The sequence below is a fragment of the Calliopsis andreniformis genome, chromosome 6 (genome assembly GCF_051401765.1).
Source record: "Calliopsis andreniformis isolate RMS-2024a chromosome 6, iyCalAndr_principal, whole genome shotgun sequence".
In the NCBI taxonomy this organism is placed as follows: Eukaryota; Metazoa; Arthropoda; class Insecta; order Hymenoptera; family Andrenidae; genus Calliopsis; species Calliopsis andreniformis.
In genome coordinates, this window is record NC_135067.1 from 10,572,797 (window position 1) to 10,594,344 (window position 21,548).

Sequence of the window (21,548 nt, forward strand, 5' to 3'; positions counted from 1 at the left end):
ACTGCATTACTGACAATAAATGTATATAACAAAAATTCTTACACCAAAATTTTCAAGTACATCAAACAGAACTTGATTCTTGATACATATCCAGATAAATCTCATTATTCTTCAACTCTCATCATCTTCACGAACTGTCTTCCAATCAATCCATAATGCCACCGACGGAACTTTTATCGTACATAATGCACCATTAAGGAAATATCGCAATCGCCAGTGAGTTCGAACAGCATTAAGCGTCCGATTACAGTGTTGGTATTCGTTCCAGCAAGGGGAACTACAAACGACTAATTTGATCGCGTCTAATAGAGACCGCGAGCGTGTAGTACTCGAACTCGCGGCTCGAGTCCCGTCTCGTGACTCGTAATCGAATGAAGCGCGCTGTTTACATGCAATTTTCGTGCTACGTTTAACCGGTAATTCGCGGTAATGCTCCTCCGACAGATAAATACAACGGGAACGGGGGTGAGAGGGCAGGGACAGGCTGTAGATGAAGGTGTCCAAGGGAGGGTGAGTTTAATTTCTGAGGGTATTATGGGATAAGACGGAGACAGTTCGTTTCACAGTGATATCTAGATTTCGCTCACTTTGCTATGATCCATGTTACAATCGAGGCGTTGAGATAATAAGGGCGAATTCAACAAACTTGTGTTTTAAGAAAAAACCTTTTTATTTATTTCCTATGAGGATAAATGAAATGAAAAATATTTTTGAAACTGTTGTGATTGCATTTACTATCTGGAACGCATTAATTGCATCCCTGCGTCTGGAAATTGAAGAAACAGTTTGTTTTAATTATTACTGTGAAATAGTGTTTTCAGTATTTGTTGGATTTTTTTAACAGTATTTGGAAGTTTAATCAGGAATGTTCAATTAATATTAGTCTGTGTTTTGCGATGTGAATGTTGTGTATTGTATTTTATGAAGTAGTTAAGGTAAATGATAAAGAGGACAGTGCCAGTAGGAGCTGAAGAGATTAATTTTCTCGATAATTGTATAGGCTTGGTAGTTGAACGTACTTTTAATCGACAATGCAGGACTAAACTATACAATTATAACTTATTCGTGCAAGAATGCTTTAGTAAAATTTATTCAATGAGTAGATATTATCTTCCAATGAATTACATTTTCAGATTCTTTGTGTCTGTCTTCTCGATTAAGGTGAGGAATGTTGTTATTCCTTCTTTTGTGGGTTGCTCATTTTTATCGCATTAGGCAGATAATTACAGTGCTTGGGAAGTAGCTGAAGAATGTCTATAATTAGCTTTCATTTAGAAATTAACATTGACAGCGCGGGCAGAGAGTTATTCGGCATTATGAACTCGTATTTACGCGGAATCTGCTTTAAATTACAAATTCCTCGAGTCCATTTCCCCCTGTCCTCACTTTCGCTAGAAATTCTGGACCCGTGTAATAAATTTTAAATACGTAATTCGCAGGACTGACTGCTGCATTGCTAAGGATAAATTCAACAGCGTAATGGATATTATTAAATTCGTAACTCGAGAGATTCTCAAGTAAATTATGACAGTGAACACGACCCACATTCTTTCCTTAATTGAAATTAATCAGGTCTGAGGAGTATTCATAATCCAAGTAAAAACTTGTCTGTTTCATCAATTTTTTAATATTAGAATACACTTAAAGTCTAAAGGGACTAGTAATTGCTTCAAAAAGGGATCATTCCAGTAGCCAGTAAAAGCTGATATAACGTTATACAATATGTATATATATATTATCGTTTTGGACTGAAACCAGGGAGTATAGGAAATTCAGAGATATTCCAATCCATAGTTCAAATTTAGACCCCTCTGGTATCATAAAATATGTAAAGTTCCAGGATATCTATGCCACAAGAGAAACCATTCAAATAGGCAATACACAATTGATAGAATATTCATGAAACCTCATAATACAATAATCACATACACGTTAATTTTGGAAACATAAAGTCCATATCCTTATCGCTCACAAAGCAGCTAATCTACTGCAAATTTGGAAATTATAGAATTTGAAAACTGAGAACTTCAGAAATTCGAGAATAGTTCAACTCTAGACTCCTTTAGTAATATAAAATATTCAAAGTTATATGATACACGTATCGCAAAAGAAATCATACAAATACACTGTAGGCAATCAATAGGTCCATGAATCCCCATAATACAGCAGGTACTCATCTGTCTACTACCAATTGTGAAGACCCAGTAATCTATATCCCAGTAACAAACAGTATAATTAATGCACAATCAGTGCAAAAATTTGAAACTTAGAAAATTCGAAAATATACAAATTTAAACCACTAATGATTCGAAAGCTAAAAAATAAAAATGCTTAAAAATGCACAAGTTCAAGAATCATAAAATAGTAAAAATTTAGAAACAGTTCAATTCCATATCCTTTTAATGATATAAAACGTTCAAAGTCTCATGTTATCAGCGGTAGAAAAAAGGTCCACTCAAATCTACAATAGACAATCGACCGAGTATCCATGAACACCCAGTTACCTGCTAATCCCCGCACGACAAAGCCCACACCCCAATCGGTGACAGTACCGCCACGTCGTCAGCGTTGACTCCGACGCAAGTGCACGTGTTCCGAACAAAGGGAGAAAAAACGGCTGTTAATGGGCCCTAGGGGTAGCGTGAAAACGCAAATACCCTCAGTCGACCGCGGAACGCCGTCAGGATCAGAAACTCCTCTCCGCGTTTGCGTATGAACGGAACGCTGGTAGGCGTGGGCGTAGGTGTGTGCAGTGCGGCGTCGGTGTCCATAGAATGTAATACGGTGGCTGACGGCGTCACGTGGCTATTTAGAGGAGCGGAGCCAGTGTTCTGGGGGAAGGGCGAGAGGAGCTGAAAAGAGTTCTGGAAAGGGGGATGTCCTCGGAGCGCGAAGGGACGGAGAGGTAAGAGGGCAAACGTGCACGAAGAGACGCTCGAGGCGATGCCACCCTCCTTTCCTTGGTCTGTTTCTGTTCTAACCAGCCTTCTTTTTCTCCTCGTCCCCGTTGCCGCGGCCTTCTTTCTCCCTCGAACCTTTCCTTTTTTTATCGTACGTACATTCGGTGTCTTCTTTTCCTCGTTTTTCTTCGAAGTCGTCTCCCCTTTTTCCCGTGCTCTATTTTCCGCGCTGACTCCCATTTCTGTCTCCGTCACGCCTCGAAATTCTTCTTCGTTCCGTCCTTGTCCCCGTCATTCCGTTCCGCGCTTCTTTCGACCGTATCTTGTGTACACGTACCTCTGCCTTTCTTATTTTTCGCGCTACCGGAGCCTTGGTAGTTGGCACTTTCGAGCACGCTACCAGTGTTGCTTACCGCGGGACTGGTGATAGTGTTGCGAGCAAGTATAGCGTAAATATAACGAATACGACTGATGGGGAACGAATTTCTGAAGTTCGACTGCTCAACAGCCCCTGGGTGATGCTTCTTGCTTGCTATGGCTTTCTACTGTGTTTCTTCCTTCCTACGTTGCACTTCGTTTGGCTTCTTGTGCTTCGAATTTCTCTAGGTGCAATTCGATCTCTTCGTTCATTTATTTAGGTTACGATAGTTTGTCTTTGCTTTTCTAGGTTTTCTAGGTTCAATTCTAGGCTTTTTAACTTCGTTACGTTGTATCACGGTTGAAACTAGCCCATTGGAGGATTGAACAAATAAGAAGTTCTATTTTGCTGTGCTTCTTAAGTTAAGTGAATCGTGGAATATCAAGCTTTGGTACCAAGCTGGAGGTAGAATATCAATTCTTGGAAGAAGTATAAGTAAATTCCTTACTATTGAATTATCTTGAATTGTCCCACCTTCCCAGTGCTCGAAATATCAAAACAGGTGACTCGAAGCACAGCAGTTGATAATGTTAGCGAATATTTTGCTTGCGTACAGTATCCCTCACGTCTCAACCCAAACTGTACCTTATCAGCATCAGTTGACCCCAGAAGTATATCTCGCGCTATAAACTCGCCTGTGAGCCAGTACCCCATATCAAGGCGCCTCTATACTGAACCCATCATTCGCAGCTGACATGTTTAAGACCAGCTCCTCAAGCTCGCGATCAGTATAAGTCATCAACGGTGTCTCATGAAACTCTATACTTACTCCTCACATCCAATTAGAGTTTCAAGGCTCGCCAGGCGAAGACAGAGCAAAATGAAAATGTACAATCCCCGGAATAGCACAGTAGTCACGTCCCCATCATAAAACCAAAGCATGTAGCTGTCTCGAGCAAGCAACATCAAATTGGTATCCCAGCGTGTCGGTAACCGGCGACCCAGCCAGCGAAATCCTTCTTTTATATCATTCCACTTTGTCTCCCTTCCTGGAACCCTCATAACTCTTCCAAATACGTAGCCACAAGCGGGTTCTTCGGTCCTGAGCACGGACAACGATGGAGGAATCCGCAGATGCGGCCCGTCCCATCCGCTCGGTTGGTTCGCAGCTTCGCTCGGGCTTGCGAAAAGCCAGACCATTGACACCGGCCCCGCCATTGTTGCCGGGCTAATAAAGAAAAATAAAGGCTCCTCTTCCTGGGGGATATTAGCTCTTTCCTACCCGCCGCGAGTCTCTTCTTCTGTGCCTACGGAGCAGGAGAGCTGAGAAACGTGGCTGGTGTCCGGTTTCCGCGTTGCTGCTTCGAAAACCTGCCTTTAGGTTGCTTAATCTTCCCGAGGTGCCTAGCGTCCTTTCCTCGTCGTGTCTGGTGATTTGTTTCGTCTACAGTGGCGAGCGGAAAATGGATTTCGTGTACTATAGTGTTTCTTCGTTATGGATTTACTGAGGAGGCTATAGTGACACGTTTTAGTGACGAACCTCGGGAAGCTGAAGCTGTTGGAAATTTTTAAGACAGTTTTAGTTTCGATAGAATTGGGATGGCGTATGATTCGTTTATTCGTAGTCATTAGATATAATTATTGTTATTATTGCTTGCTGCTTTCTAGTGATGGTTCTTATAACTTATGTAGATAGTATAGTAGTTCATGTAAATATCATCGATGTTACGAATGGTACTGTATGTGAGAGAAACTCATTTGCTGTAAATTATTTCAAATTAGAACATATTATTGCAACTTTAGTATTGAAATCCAAGTATTCTGATATGTAAATGACGTGTGCTGAAGGATCCCTTTATGTATGTTCGTTACGGCGAATGTATCCATTAATATCGTATTGCGGTTACGCGGAGGAAGGATTAGTAGAACATTTTTGCCTCTAATACATGCAGTACACGAGGACCCTTCCCTAATTGCTGTTTGAAAACGACTGTGGGTTGCATTAATTCCTGTCTAGTGTGTTGTTTCTCAGTAATTCGTGAGGGTTCGACGGATAAACGTACGAGTTGGTTAAGTATAGGGTTTGGGACTGATATTAGCTTTACGTTTGCACAACTACGTTACTTTTCTACCATTCGAAGTCGCTTAAGCATAATTCGTCCCCTCTGCCCTAAGTCGTTAGAGTTGTGTTTGAAGAGTTTTTTTTTTAAATTTGTCTTCGTATTTAGGATGTGTTTACAAAAAACAGTGTAATTACAATGAGGGAGTTTCTGACATAGTAATAACCCTTTCAGAAAAGATATAATAATAAGATACAACATTCATGAACTTGATTATGATGTTATGATATCTAACTATTTAATATAATTTGTTCTGAAAGTAACCATTGCCGATTTGATTTTTTCAGACATGAAGATGAAGTGGCCATTGGTGCTGACTTGCTTTCTGCTGCCGCATTCGTGCATCCTCGGTGCATCGCATGCCGGTAAGTGATTATCGCTGCAATCTGCAATCCTTGCCCCACGATCATACAATAAATTATATTGTTCGCAATCATCTCGTTATGCCGAGTATCGACCGTGTGACGGGACAATGAACGTTTTTCTTGTAGTATCATGAACTGAGTCTGTAATCCCCCCTAGGTAGACCTAAATTAGAACTCATCTTACTACAGGAAACAGTGTACAGAGGCGTTTGGTTGTATTTACGTTTTTAGAGTTTGCACGCGAAACTATTGGGAGAAGATACCTGATTGCATTTTAAAAATAAGAATTTATATATCGAAATAAAAGGAAGACTGTATATCTTGCAGATTTGAAAGTTTTAGAATTAGAAGTTTAGAAAATGAAAGATTTGGAACCCTGAATGTTAAAAAAGCTTAGAATTTTAAAGTTTCAAAATTGGAGAATGTAAAATTGTAAAAATTTAAAAATATTGGAGAATGTAAAATTGTGAAAATTTAAAAATATTGGAGAATGTAAAATTGTAAAAATTTAAAAATACTGGAGAATGTAAAATTGTAAAAATTTAAAAATATTGGAAAGTGTAAAATTATAAAAATTTAAAAATATTGACAATATAAAAATCTGGAAATTTTAAAAATCGAATATTTAAAAATTTGAAAATTTAAACGTCTTGAAAATTTGAAAGTTTGAAAATTTAAATATTTGAAAATTCGAAGATTTGAAAATTTGAAAATTTAAATATTTGAAAATTTAAAAAGTTTGCACATTTAAAAATATTGAAAAGGTGGAAAATTTTAAATTTGACAGCTTCCTTTCAATATTTCAAATTATGAAAATTTGTAAGTGAAAAAAATTGAAAATAGAGAAAAGTGTTTGGAAAGCCAACCTAAAACTCAGGTTGATACTCGTAATTATTACCAGACATATCTGTACAAAAGAAAATCTAATTTAATATCATTTCCTTGTCCAAGGAAGTGAATTGTCGAAATGATACATCCAAAGCACATTTAAACCAACCCTGACCCCAAACAGCCCCATCGACTATCACTTCAGCAAATGTAGTTTCTGTAACTATCTAAAAACACCCCCAAAAAACTATACAAGCTTCCCAATTCGTGTTCGATTCGCTTCTCTTGAAACCATAAATCTCTGTAGCTGCTGCCGAAGGAAAAAGTGGAACAAGACATTCACGAGCGAACGGTAACTCGTTAATAAATGTTCGACTCTGGAATGACGGTTTTCAAAGGGTTGAGCTCGACTATAAAACCGACAGTACGATTTCCGACCGCTATTATCGCGTCATACATCATTTCCTCGATCGACAGACAGAAAGGGGGAGGACGGAGGGTGCAACTGGTAGCGGGGATCACCCTTGGCCCCGTGCAACGAGCCATGAAAACGGGCATCTAAGCCAGAAAAACAGCCGAATTGCATCCACTTTCTTCTTTCCATTAACTCGGACGAGAGGGTTGGCGCAAAATCTTTAATGCACCCCTGACGAATAGAATCTGGCGTGAGCCCGTATGAGAACAACACGGAGGGGTTGGATTATGATCATCGCGAAAATGACGTCTACAAGGGTGGTTCAGATGGTTTCTGGACGTAATGCACAGCCAACCGTGTTCCACAACTACCGACCGTTAAGGTCTGTCCTCTTTCTCCTGAATCTACTCGGACAAATTGCCTTTTCTTTCCACTTCTACGGTAGAACTGCTTGAACATACTGTTTCTGTTTTGTTTCTGTACTTGCTGTAATTAATTATTGAGTGACAACCCTTTTGTCTGTGTGGCTAGGTGAGATGGATTAGATTCTTGGATTGTAGAAAATGTAGGTTCTGTTGAAATGAAATATGTCTGTTTGGAATTTTAGTTCAAAGACTACGATTTTTAGGAAAATAAGATAACATTATTATTTGGGACAGGTATTTGTTTCTGTCTAGAAATAATTCAAGAATTCACTAGAAAGTTGAGACTATTAATAGCTGCTTTCATTGACTGATATGATATTCACTTTTATATTCACAGTTAAGTAGAAGCTATCATAATAGATCAGACAAGCTATAGCAAACGTAGCAGAGCTAGAACCTGATTACGATTAGTATTACTGAAATGTAGAACATGGGCAGATAATATTCTATAGACTCTTCTGCAGTCTATGAGTAGTTCTAGTACTGCGGGTCTAATTTGCATGCGAATGGATCCTGAAAGAACCGCACAGATGCGATAAGCTCTCTGATAAGCTAAGGGTACTTATGTATTTCCATGGCGCAGCTATGATAATAAACAGCTTAAGAGATCATAACCATGCAGTAGGCGAAATTATCCTTGGTATCGATTATAAATTCAATACTGGACATCATGAACTACTGGAAATGTACTATATCCCCTTCTGGGATCTATTCGTGTTAGTAACGTTACAATGAATTTATGAAAATCGTATGGAAAATATAATGGATCTATTCATTGTATTTCCAGAAAATCTCCAGTTAATTTCTAAATCATTTTAAGCTACATCGATTTAAAAGACCGAGGTGTCTAAACTACATTTACATAGAATCCGATCACCTCGATTACATAATACTTACAGCTCAAGAATCTGAGCCGAGATTCCATGAAATACAATATCTAGGTCGATTCATCGCTCGAAGCGACAGATTGCCTGGTGATCCCATTCTCTTAACTATTTAGTTCGTCAGCTGTGGCCCATCATTCCTAAAACTCTGCTGCCTTGGAACTAGGTCCTTTTCGTCCATAATCGAGATCCCAAAACAGTGAATCTACCAAAATACAGAGCAGCTAATAACTCGACCTCTCTTATGGATTCATATCATAGACCATATCATCAATCTTGAAGGAAGCATTAGCCTTTCCTGTAGCTATCTCATTAACTAGAACTGAAATCAGGTTGATTCACAAACCACTTAGGGCAGTAACTTTCTTCATTCTATCACAGGCACCAAGTTCTCGAATCTTTTTCTCCTCTGTAAAGCTGTAACCCACTTCGAAACAATTACTATTTCCGTGGCCAAATAAGGGGTTGCTGTCCCCTTCCCTGGCACGCGTTCCAGTCCGTGTACCCGAAACCCCCAGCAGCCGAGTCGGCCCTTGTCCAGCGGTATGCAACTCGTTTGATGCCATTGAAGCAAATCTTCCTGTCCCATGTCGCAGCCACGAATAATCCCCCGTTCGCCCGCCTGGCAACTTGAAGTTCGATCTCTGTTGTGGTGGGTGGCCCACACGGGATACACAGTGGGGAGGGGGGCTCGCTGTTCAGGGGCAAAGTGCACTCCCGCCCTGCCATCCTTCTTCCTATCCCGATGGAGTAAAGGAACCGCATCGCTGCGAAGGAGCCCGAAACTCGACGAGACTTTCCCCCTTTTGACTTAATTGGCGGCTTCGAGACTAACGACGCTAGGCGTCTACGTCGATTGAAGTGCCGCTTTGCCGGACCGTCGTACTAAGAAGCTGGAAATTCGTTAATGGTTCTCGCGAAACAATCGATCGGCTTCGACAGCTCTTGGAGATCTCCCTAGGAAAGGAAGGTTTTTCTCGGGGAAAGAAAGAGCCTCAGTTGGTGGAGTTGATTAGATGCGTGTGCAACTCGTGTTGTGGGCCTAATTGAATTACTACTTTAAAGCTTTTGGAGGTACTGGTACTCGGTATAAGTACTAGTAATTGTTTTGGGGTGTCGAATTGGAATTCTGAGGGGGAAGCATTTACTTGGTGCTGAGAAGTGAGTGATACTTGTTGAGTATGAATGTGTACTATTTTAATCGTATATTAAGTCATAATGACAAAAGTGTATTTCAAAGCGAGGATTATATTTCGTGAGTTTCACTCGTAGGGATTAAAAAATAATCATCTCTTAATCTATTCTACTATGTTGTGTAGTTAATATATTGAGAGGTATAAAAAATCCTTTTATACATACAAATTATATTCTCATTAATCGTTAGCAGCATTTTCACATAAAACTTGTAGTTGACATACACTGGAAAAATTATTCTGTATTAAAGTTCGCATAGTGGGCATACCAAAAAATTGTAGTCCACCACTAAAATGGAAATAAGTGCATATAGAGTTGGGGAAACCTTTCAGTTGAAAGCCAATGAAGAGGGACGTGTCCAGTGCTTCGGGAACGAATTGCATCGTTAATGATTTACTTTTTGACAGTCCCTAGGCTTTCGAGTTAATTGGCAGCATCGAGAAGTCGGACATTCCCCGGCGATTGAGGTGCCATTGCTTTGCAAACTCGTGGACGGCGACTAAGAAGCTACCAACTTGTTAATGGCTGTCAGGGAACAATGACGTGGGGACTTTGGAGTCCATTGTTGGAGCCACTTAAAACCTTGTGCATATTTTCTAGCGTGTCGGTGGTTCAGTATATGGCTTACAAAATTCGACACTAACGATGATAGAAAGTTATTTTTTATTATTTAGTACAATTAAAAAAATACAATTTTTCAAATATTTAAGTTTCAAAGTTACAGATTACTTGGTTATGGCTTAAATAGCTGATGAAATAATTATTTATTTATATAATGATAGGTATTTCTCAGTCTGATAATGAGGATGACAAAAGTGGCTAGCTTAACTGAGCTTCGTAGAAACTACAGGAAAAGTAATGCTATCAACATACATACATATCTGCAGCTTTATAGGCAAGGAATACAAAATAATGAGCAATCATATAAGACACAGCAATCCCTGTAATCTTCAGTGTTGTGCCAACAATGAGACACATCAGAGCCCGAGAGAAGATCTGAAGAGCTTCGTTAGGCACGGCGAGCGTCTTAATGCGAAAAAGTAGGAGCTTACACGAAATCAAAGAGGCTCGAAGCGTCTTACATCGATCGTAACGAAGGGGAAATTCCTGAACTTAAAAGAGTTAGTAGTTAAGAGTGTATGTGTACCCCACGTCGCAGGCATTCAATTCCAGACTCGCGATCAGTGATTCCCTTTGAGCCGTTGAATTTGATAACTACCTTAATTGGCAGCTTCGGGCCGCGCAAAAGCCGCCTTTGTCAGTTGAAGTGGGTCCGGAGCCGACGACACTTCAGAGAGTTCTCGATGGAAAGTAAGAAGCTCGAAACTCGTTAATGACATAGATCTCGCAGGACAATGACGTAAAGACCGTTGACATGGGCTCCAGCGAAATTCTTGACCTCTGCCATTCCCTTTGTCGCCGGCGAAGTGCTCATAAGTAAGTCGTTCGTTGGAAGGTTTATGGTCGATCGGCGATGGGCACTCGGGTAATGAGAAGTTGAGCAGAAGTTGGCCAGCTTTTTCGATGGTCGCGTGACAATTAACGAGGAGTGGATATGCAAGATGGAAATGGTTACAAAGTGGGATAAAAACCAAAGACCTCTGGGTTCTCTTGAGAACACCGACACAGTCACTTGAAATATTCTGGTACAATATTGGACCCTGACTGGTGGTATACATTGATGCAGCAACCGTCGCTGTGGAAGTTGCCGTGGGACCGCAATAGCAATTACAAGTACCGTTTCCCAGTGGAATCCGATCAATCTGCATCTTCGAACAGATTAAAAGCGAAATGGTTGGTGGAAATAAAGGGAGGTGAATAAAAATAGCCGAAGAATGTGCGCGGAGGAGTCATCGTGGATGCTGTGCTACAGCAGATGTCCCGTTACGTCACAGTCCATTAACAAGGGAACTTGGCAGCGTTGCTCATCCCTGAGTAACTTTAATTTCAATACGCGGAGCACGTGGAAATGGAAAATACACTTCTGTTATAAAGTTACTAAACCGCTCGCCAGGGACAAGGAACCAACGAACGAATCCACCATTCCGCTTCGGGCCATGGTTTTTTCCTCGTTCCATCTACCCCTGCTCGTCGTTCAACCCCCATTTCCTACGCCGCGTTCTTCCCTTTTTGCCCAGTCACGGTCTGTAAACGTGCATTTTCATCGTCGCAAAATTAGTTCCCTTCCGATGAAAAAGCTTACTTCTATCATGGCGAGCGCGCTCACCCCCACTGTGTCGGCTGCCCCAAAGCAAATATTCCTCTCCTGCATTTACTATGCCGCGAGAAAAATGTGGAAACCGAAAACGAACCTAACGAATTTCTATTGTCAGCCGGGGCAACGTCCGGAGATGCCAACTGTTGATTAACGTTTGTCCCTTTGTGGAATAGTAGCAATCACTTTGCTGAAGATTGTCAGACATCTGAATATCAAACTTCGTGCTCGAAACGAAGTAGGGTAGAAAGTGTTTTATTAATCGTAAAAAGGCTACAGAGGGTGTATTGGGATTATAGGTGCAAACTTGAAGGGGAGTCAGACATGAAGGTTTAATAAACGAGCAGAGTAGTGGAGTACCTTAATTGGTAACAAACTTCTATGTCTTTAATTCAGTACTACTTGAGTATATTTTAAAATCTAGGGATATCTATGTACATATGTAGGTATATGTGTATAGAAGTAGAAGTATGGAGGTGAAGTTAATTCAGACCAAGAAAAAGAATTTTAATGAATACATGATGGATATGAGAGCATCTAGATGACGTTCTGCTAGGGTTTAAAAGATTCAAGAGACGAAGTTGTTGCTTTAGTGCTTCAGTTAGTAACAAATTTATTTTAAATCTAATGCTGTTTAAACATGTTCTGCAATATAAAGAAACATGTATGCAAGTGCATACAGAAGTACAAGTGCAAATGTGAAGTAGATACAAACAGACCAAGAAAAAGAATTTTAATGAATATACATTTAATGGATATACAAGATGCTTAGCTGACATTCTGCTGGAGTTTAAGAAACTAAGTTGTTGTGTTAATACCTAAATTAATAACAAAATATAAAATCTGGATCTACTTAAACTCAAACTAGGACACCTCTATATAAATACTGCCTATCAATGGAAAAATGCAGTGACTCCAGAAAAATGTGGAATTAAGTCTTTTGCATTCTTGGATAATTTTTAGTGCAAAATAGCAGTAAAGTAGATCAAGAATCTCAAGAAAATAGTTCAGTGAACAAGTGTAGGTCTGAAGGCACCTAGGTGACGCCACATTCGCAACCAATCACTCAAGAGTACTCTATCAGCGTGAACACCCTGATTGACAATTTATTCAACATATACAGTAGCTGCGTAAATCAGTTGTTCTTGTGATATTCGGACCCTCGGAGACTCACAGACTTCCGCACAGAGGCAGTATCAGTTAGCAACGCGCGGCCGCGAATTTCGGGATCGTGCACGGCAAGCTCGACGACAAGCTCGCGTTGCACGATGCATATTTATGTATTTACTCGGAGGAAAGGATATCCAGACCAGTGTGCACGTTCTCTCCCGCAACCATGCAACACCTGTACCATGCACGCGACTAAAACTCTCTTCGGTAGCCGCGTATGCTGTCGAATACTTATGCGAGTCATGGTCGTTTAAGAGCTTCTGATATTAGAAAGTCACTTATCCGCGAGGATTCGTGGGTTATCTTAACGCTGACTTCGGGGCTGCATTGCATCCTGACTAAAATAACGATTAGCACGATGAAACTTGCGTTTGAGGTGATGTTGCCGCTGGAAGCTATACGTACATATATTGTACGTTGTGGCGATGCTCGGTTTGAAATTTGGTTTTTAAAAAACAGTGGGAACTTTTATGCTGAAGATTGCAAGCAGACTTTGAAAATTTATCGTTATACCGTCTGTGGAATCAGCTTAATTAGAGATAGCAAGTAGCCTGATGTTTGAATAGCGTGCACCGTGAAGTTAGACCATAAAACTTTAATGGCCCCTATGTTACTAACGAAGCTTCATATTGCAAAATTATATTGGATTTTTTTCATTCGTTTTTATGACGGGAATTTATATATTTTGATGCATCGAATAATTTTTTGTTGCCTCCCATGAAATTTAATTACAAGCTGGCAACAAAAAATTGGAATAACTCGTCTAAAATTAACGAAATTTTACGTTGTATTTTATGTAGCCTCGAGTTTAGAACGAAACTGTGATATATTAAGAAAAAGGGTATTATTATTACTACCTTTAATGGAGGACGTGGAGCCGTGGAAACAATTGTAGGTCATTTGAAATGGACAATGTAAGTAAAATTACGTCTATGTGCGCATTAAAAAAAAGAATTAATTGTTGCACCGCTGTGGATTCTCGGATTATCTTAACGCCGAGTTCGTGACCGTGTAACATTGTAGCACGTAACGATCTCTGCACCAAAATGGCCACTAGAGAGTACTGGGACGTGTACAAGATATTGCTATTGCTGAAAGCTGCGTGGAATGCGCAAGTTAATGCATTATCAGTATTAAAGATGATAATAGCGTTTTATCAAACGTTTATTACCGCAATACCCACGGGGAACGTTAACGTAACTTAAAATATTTCAATTGCCCCAATCTAACCGAAGTAAAATAATTCAATATGTGCAAGATTTATCGTTAGCCGTTCTCATATCATCAGAATTGATCAACTCTATACTCCTCTGACCAAATTTTATACAACACGTTGCTTAAGTGTCGCTCACCGTTTTTTAAATGAAATTCATGAACTCTGAAAGTCACAGGAAATTCCTCAAAGTACATCGAGGAAGAACCAAACCATTAGCATGAATAATTTCGACCTCCTTGGAAAAACGAATCATTGAAACTTCAGAATTCTCGGGAAAAATGAAACATTAAAATCTCATGGTCCTCAAAGGTAATCATATATTAATATTTCTGGAATCTCGAGGAAGATCCACTGAAATTCTTGGTGAGTCGATAAAGAACTCCTAACGTGGGTACCCTGCAGTACTATAATTTCCTTTAAAAATAACATTCGTAGTTCTTTTAGCAAAATATTGAAATTCTTGTACTGAAAATTCAGAATTTAGTGTAATAAAAAAATATATTATATTAATTTGGTATTACTAACTTATCTTAAGAAATTATATACTTGCTACTTTGTCCAAATGAACAGTGGATATTATTCGTTCCTGTAATTCTATCAATTCTTCTCCTAATGCCATCAATTAATTTTTAAAATTCGTTTTAACAAACACTGCGTATATTTTCAAATATAAGCTCCTCACTATTCAGTACCAACGATCGCAATAAAATATTATTTCTCGAAAAAAAAACTCTGAATAAAGCACAGGCTATTAAATTTACTGTATCTTTGCAATGTTTAATGAATGGAGGATATTCTGATGAAAGTGTGCAATCCTATTCAATTCGCTATTTATATTCACGGTTCACAACGCGGTTTTGGTTGAACGTGATGGAGCTTATCCACGGTTGGTCAACGTAATACACTTTTCGCCATTACGCAGCTTAACAGCGAATCCGATGATGGACCGCATCAGGAAGGTTTTTAATACTTAAATAGTTTATTATGACGGCGGGAAATAGGGTGCTGCGTTTATCAGTCATTTGTCAGGTCCGCGCACGCTACGGTGCCTACATTGATTCGGAACCATTGAACAATTTAATTCAAGCTTAAAATCCGTGAATTCGCAATTAATACTATAAAAAATTGCTTCTATCTTCTCTACACTAAAATGCAGGCCATTGAAATATACTGTGAGTAATTTTATTGGAAATGGAAAAAAGTTTCTCCAAATATCTTTATAATCTGTAATTTTTGTTAGTCCTCGAGTCTCCATTAAATTATTTTTAGGGAAAGCTTCTCTATAAAAATAGGAAAATCATTTCAAAAATTTGTCGCACTCATATGGAAATCGGATGTTAATCGATTACTAAAAAGTATCAAAAATGAGCCCTAGAAGGTTCTGTATATATAATTTTGCACTATGGTCGCCTCTATTGACCTAAATTAATTATTCCTTGTTATTCTCCACTTGGAGATTACTGCTAATTCTTTAAAAACACAGAATTACTCCCAAAATGCCGAAGAGCTTAAAAAAGCTAAGTTTAAGAAAAACCTTTTAATAGGATTTTTCGAAGGGAAAGCTACAAAAGAATATTAGACAAACTGTATCGAGCAAAATGTCAGCCCGAAATGTCTCAAGGGGTATTTTATTCGAAATTTTCAGAAAGTTTGATGGTTGACTACTCTGATTGGCAATGCAATTTCCCCGCCTCGACGCAAGAGAAATACTGTTCGCCCGATTTTATAACAAACCAACTCAATTTCCTTAAAACAACGTCGAAGGCTTTCCGCCCAAATTCGCCAAAAACTCCGATCTGCGAAATTACCCATGGGAATCCTAACTTCCTCAAAAGTCTGACTCGAAAAACCGTCCCGGAAACTCGGCCCGTAAAAGGCGCCCGAGACTCTTGTCGCGAAACGGCTCTTCCGCTGTGGAAGAGCAGAGCACCAAGAATGAAGAAGAGTTGGAACATCGACGATCGGGTAATTAGGACGAAAAAGCTCATTCGACAACGGGGTCGTGTTGGAAGCTGGATCTTCGCTTCAAATTTCCAAGTGCACACATCGCTAACTAGGTTACGTAACACAATTAGCGCCTCCGCTAATTTCTCAGCGCCGACTAGGCAACCCGGCTAAGATGGTAGTTCACTATTAATGGGCAAATACAAAGCGTCGACTATCTGGGATGCCTGCTCACCCACTCCCTTCTCGCTTTCTCTCGCCTATCAGCCAGCACAGAGACACAAACCGTGGTACAGTTTACATACGAAAATTCGTGTGCGCTTGCAACGTTGAATGCTGGCGTAAAGACAAGTTCAGTTACGCGCGCAAGCACAGGCCATTTTCTAATTTCCTACGTACACTCGGTAAAATGAACTCGGTTTCGAAGAATGTACTTAGAGGTTCATTAGAGGTACTCATGTATGGGTGACGAAAGTTTCTCGATGTGTAGTGTTTTTGATATATTTCTGTAGTCGATTATTAACTTGTTTTTGAAAGGTTTAATGGTTTAGGAATTTTCAAACTTCAAATATGCAATTTGCTGATTTTCGTGTATTTATATCTTCAAATTTGTAAGGGGTTAAATATTGAAATTTTGCAGATCTTTAACTTTCCAATTTTAGAATGTTTAAATATGCAAATATTCCATTTTTCAAATATACAGATGTTCAGTTGCTCCACTGTTCAAATATTCAGATATTTAAATATTCAAGCTTTCAAATATTCAAATATTCTAGTCTTCCAATCCTAGATTCTCTGAAGATGATTGAAGATTCAAATTTTGAAATATTCAAATATGCAAATATTCTGTTTTTCAAATATACAGATATTCGATTGCTCCACTTTTCAAATATTCAGATGTTTAAATATTCAAGTTTCCAAATATTCAAATATTCTAGTCTTCCAATCTTGAATTCTCTAAAGAAAATATACCGCATGGAGTAACTATAATATTAGTATATTGCGATCTATTGACCAGATGCTCCCAAAACTCAGTGCTGTAATGTTTAATTTGATGAGTTCTAAGATACAAACTGACAGACTCATTACAACGTATGCATTAGATTTGAAGATCTTTCGTCGTAAATATTCCAATAAAAGCAAACTCTACTCATATGTGTAGGCTACTACAAGCGTCAATCAAGGTGACTGTTGTTTCACGGAATTAATTAATTTCCAATTAATTTGGAACGTTTCCAAATTCCTTCCAACCTAAATCTTCCAAATTAATTGATTCTGTCTTCAATTTCCTACACTTTCAATTAATATTCTATGTGAAGTATCTGGGATAATAGAATGATTTATAAATGCCTGTCAATACTTTAGGATATGAATGTATGCTATTAAAATGAGAAAAAGTTAAGATGAAACTCAGATAATACATATATTTATATGAGGTGTTTTATTTACTTTAACATATCATAGATACATATAGTATTCGTCTCGCCCGCCGCCAAGGACTCAGTTGCTAATCAGAACCCAATTCATGATCAGTTTAGTATTTAAATACATACATGAAATTTATTTCGATAAAAATTCATTCCGAAAAATTTACTAATTATTTACTAATAATTGTTACCTATTTTGATATTTATACGTGAAATTCAATATCTAGTAGTGAGACAATTCAAGTAATCAACTATTGCTCCGTATATACATATATACATACGTTTTACTTCAAGAACTAAATTAAAGATTAAAGATGCCACATAGATTTATATGAATAACAAACAATTTTTTGAATTGAATTAATTTTTTCATGAATACATTAGGAATACCATGCTTCTTACTCTTAAGTGAACAAGAATCAAGTTCTTTACGCTACTCCAATAAATGTCTCCAAAAAACAAGCGCAAGTAAGACCGACAGAAAATTGTATCCACGCTTAGAGGCAGAAAAATACAAAACGTGGAAGAGGGGGTTGGCGAGAGGGTCAGGGGAAAATCGGTAAAAAACAGAAAGGTGGAAAACGCGGGCCAGGTTTCGGCGTGTACAGGGTAGCGTTTGACGAGGTGCATCGGTGCATTCCGCGCCTCGCTTGGAGCACATACGAAAAACGTCCATGTCCGACGGTAAATCCGGCGTGAAATATAAATCGGTAATGCCGATGAAAACTCGGCCGGCGTCGAGCCACCAGCAGCACAGTATTTCGCTTCGTTGGATCCGGATCTCCCACGTTTTCTCTCTCCCTTCGGCTCTCACCCTTTCCCTCTCGTTCTGTTATTATTATTATTCATTTTCCGTGAGGACACACCCGTACGCTGCTCCCCTCATTTCAGGCGCGTGTATTTTGGAGCCTCGTTGCATTCTCAAGCGAGTGGAACGTATTACGAGACGCGTTGAAAAAAAATTACTCCGTTTAGCGATGCATCGAGAGGTGGGTAACGAATGTGCGCGATACGAGCGCGTCACATTCAGCAGCTTCGAGTGCGTCGAGCTTCGCTGTGATGGCCGAGAATTGCTGAAAGTGGAGTTCTCTTAGGATTAGTGGCTTTTAATTTGGAGATTCAAGTGCCGTTTCAGAGCTGGGGAAAATCACTAGTATAGGGGACGAATAGTAGATTGGGCGAAGATATAGAAATAAGCAGAGGAGACGAGATGTATGTGGGCGTGAAAAGCTGGAAATAGAAAGATATCCATGTGAAGCTTGAGGAAAAATAAGAGAGCTAAAGAAAATAGGAAATATGAATAGCTAAGTAGATGTAGATAGGGTTTGAAGATTTATGGAAAGCTAACTACATATATAATGATTAAATACAAATTAGAAAATCCATGCAATGTTGAGGTGAAAGGAGCAGAAAAAGTTTGGGAGACCCCTGCAATGCTTTGAAAATATACATATAATGTTAAACTAATTTAAGATTTATAGATATTTTCAAAGAATTAAAAAAATGTATAGAAGAACATGAAAAGAAGCAGAATAATGAAAAAACGAAATAGAACAGAAGAAATACGTAGGAGTGGCTCCAACAAGAAATAGAAGAAATTATATTTAATCAGCAAGACTAGGCAGGTCTCCAATTGGAGAACACAGCTCCTTTAGCAAAGGAGAAGACGCGAAAGACAGAAACTGGTGGTCAATACAAGCAAACAGGATTACCAAGAGAGGAACAAGTACATAAACACAAGAGACAAAAGTATCATCAAGAAAAAAAATATATTAGAAGCAGCTGAATTTGTCTACGAAGACCAACTGAAAATGAGTAAAGTCTCGAAAAAGTAGAAAGGCAAATTGGAAAAAGCCCAGGTCCCTAGATCTCTAACACAGAATACAGCAAACCAGGCATCGAGAAGTAGCTGTAGAAGGAAATACAGAACAGACAATCAGAAAAACACTAGACAAAAAGGCGAGCCTAAGAAAAATCTAGAGGGAACCTGGGATGATCAAAAAGAGGCAGATGAATCTAAAAACGGGTAAGAAGACACTGGTCGGAACGTGGAACACAGGCAGCGTTGAAATTTGCTTTTTATTAGAAATCTACAGGAGAAAACGAAAATGAACGAAGAACAGAGCAGCACGGTGAAGGGGATAGAGGAAGTACGTGAAAAAGGAAACGCGAAATCGAGCCGGCTTTTAATCGTCGTCGCGGCACTCCTTTTTTGCGGCACCGTGCGCCACTGTTGGAATCCACTTTAACAGACCTTACTAATTACCAAGCGACGTGGTCCTCTGCTTGTTTACCTCGACTCTGATTAACCTTCCATGTGGCTCTCGCCCCCAGAACAGGAAGTTCCTCGTAGAATATAGTCGCTACGTGCATGCGACGCTTTGCAAAAAACTTCACGGGTCGCTTGAACCTGCCGTCACGAACGAGCGGCTCACGATCCGATTAATTTCGCACGGTACGATTTCACGAAGGGGTAGTTCTGCCTGATGAGCAACCACTGTCGAGTTCCACTTATCCGACGAGACGTAGCAGTTTCGATGTACCTAAATTTATTTAACATTTAAAAGAAATTTGGATCGCTGTGATCCACATGAGTAAAATCTCAGACAATGTTGGGAGCAAATGTGCTTTAACGTCTTACTGAATAAATCATTTCAGATTTTCTATGCTGATCCATAGGACCTAAAAAGTAAAACTATTTGCTCTCGAGTTCAGCTTACCTTTTGATTGGTAATTTCGTTTGATTTCAGAAGTCACAGGTATATATAGTTGTAAGGTAAAGAGACTATAGTCGTGTTTTCGAAAAGTTTGAATCTGCGAGGAGGAATTTGTGTTTTTAAGAAAAGGAGATTGAATTAAAGAATCTCGTTTCAGGTAAAAAAAAGTAGAGTCTCGAAACTTGGAACATGAATAAACGTGCTGTTTCGCCTTAAAGCCACAGCTGTTAGCTCGTGAGCCTGTGCACACACTTGGAAGATAGGTTTTAGTACCTTATGTACGTAACTCTAAGAGGATACGACAGAAATCCATAGTCAAAATCACAACACTTGTCCATCCGTGCCTAATCCCTCTCTCTGAAGTCCCATCAAAGTATTCCCTTTCGTGGAACGAAAGAAATCCGATTAGCAGACCGTGGTGGAGCCAAGGACCGTAAATCATAAAAATACACCGGATTACAAAAGGGGGCCGATGATTATCGTGGTCGCAGCGTCGAAAGAGTCTCCCAAATGGCGGAGGGAAAGAGACAGGGGAGCCGAGGAGATAAAACGGGTGCTTCGGAGATCCTCGAAAATTTCAGCTCGCTGCACCTTATCTCGAAGGCCGCATATCTGCGAACGGTCAGATAAAGTTGATCTACCGAAGCGACGCTACTGAACGAGGAAAATTATGCGAGCTCTCTCGCTGGCTATGATCGTGGCCTCCGTCCACAAACACGACCCCGAACGACGTGTAGAGGAAGGTCGTGGCTGGGGTCAGACCAGGCATCCGCGCCGTGTCCTCCCCTGATTCTTGGTTTTACACTCGGCGAAGCAGGAAAAACGGGGGAGACAGAGGGAGGCTTGGAGTCAGGGGCAGTCGTGCGTAGAACCTTGATGTCGCGAGTGTATTGTTTATTTTGAGGACTGTTTGCGGAGATGCTCCAGTGATATGAAGATTCTGGACATACGTTATTAGATGTAAGTTGGGTTTCATGTTATTTCTCAGTATGACTTACAAGTAGTAAGACGTATGAGATATCTACTTGCAATTGTACGTTAGTTAGATCTAATTCGTAGCACATATTGTAGGTAATACTTGTACATACATAATTCGAAAATTTGAAAATTTGAAAATTTGAAAGCTAACAACCTTTGGATATTTCAAAATTTGAAAAATTTGTAAATGTAATGTCTGAGTCTTTCAACATTTAAAGCTTGTGTATTTAATAATTTGAAATTTTAGAAATTGCAGTTTCAATTATTATTATATTCTACCATGAAATTCTGTTGCTCAGCAAGAATAAAAGGACGTCAAATGTTAATCATACAGTTGATCTTGCACATGTCGTCCTCCTGCTTAGAGAACCACCTCGCCCTCTCGAGGAAGC

At 39.4% G+C, this 21,548-nt stretch overlaps 1 protein-coding gene across 1 annotated transcript in view; it reads left to right on the forward strand.

Moving 5' to 3' along the window:
* LOC143180532 (uncharacterized) overlaps positions 1-21,548 on the forward strand; it is a 309,043-nt gene that overhangs the window by 141,465 nt on the left and 146,030 nt on the right. The window contains exon 5 of the mRNA XM_076380323.1: positions 5,666-5,743. Within this exon, the coding sequence (XP_076236438.1) occupies positions 5,668-5,743 (76 nt within the window). The 5' untranslated portion in view covers positions 5,666-5,667. The remainder of the gene's footprint in view (positions 1-5,665; positions 5,744-21,548) is intronic.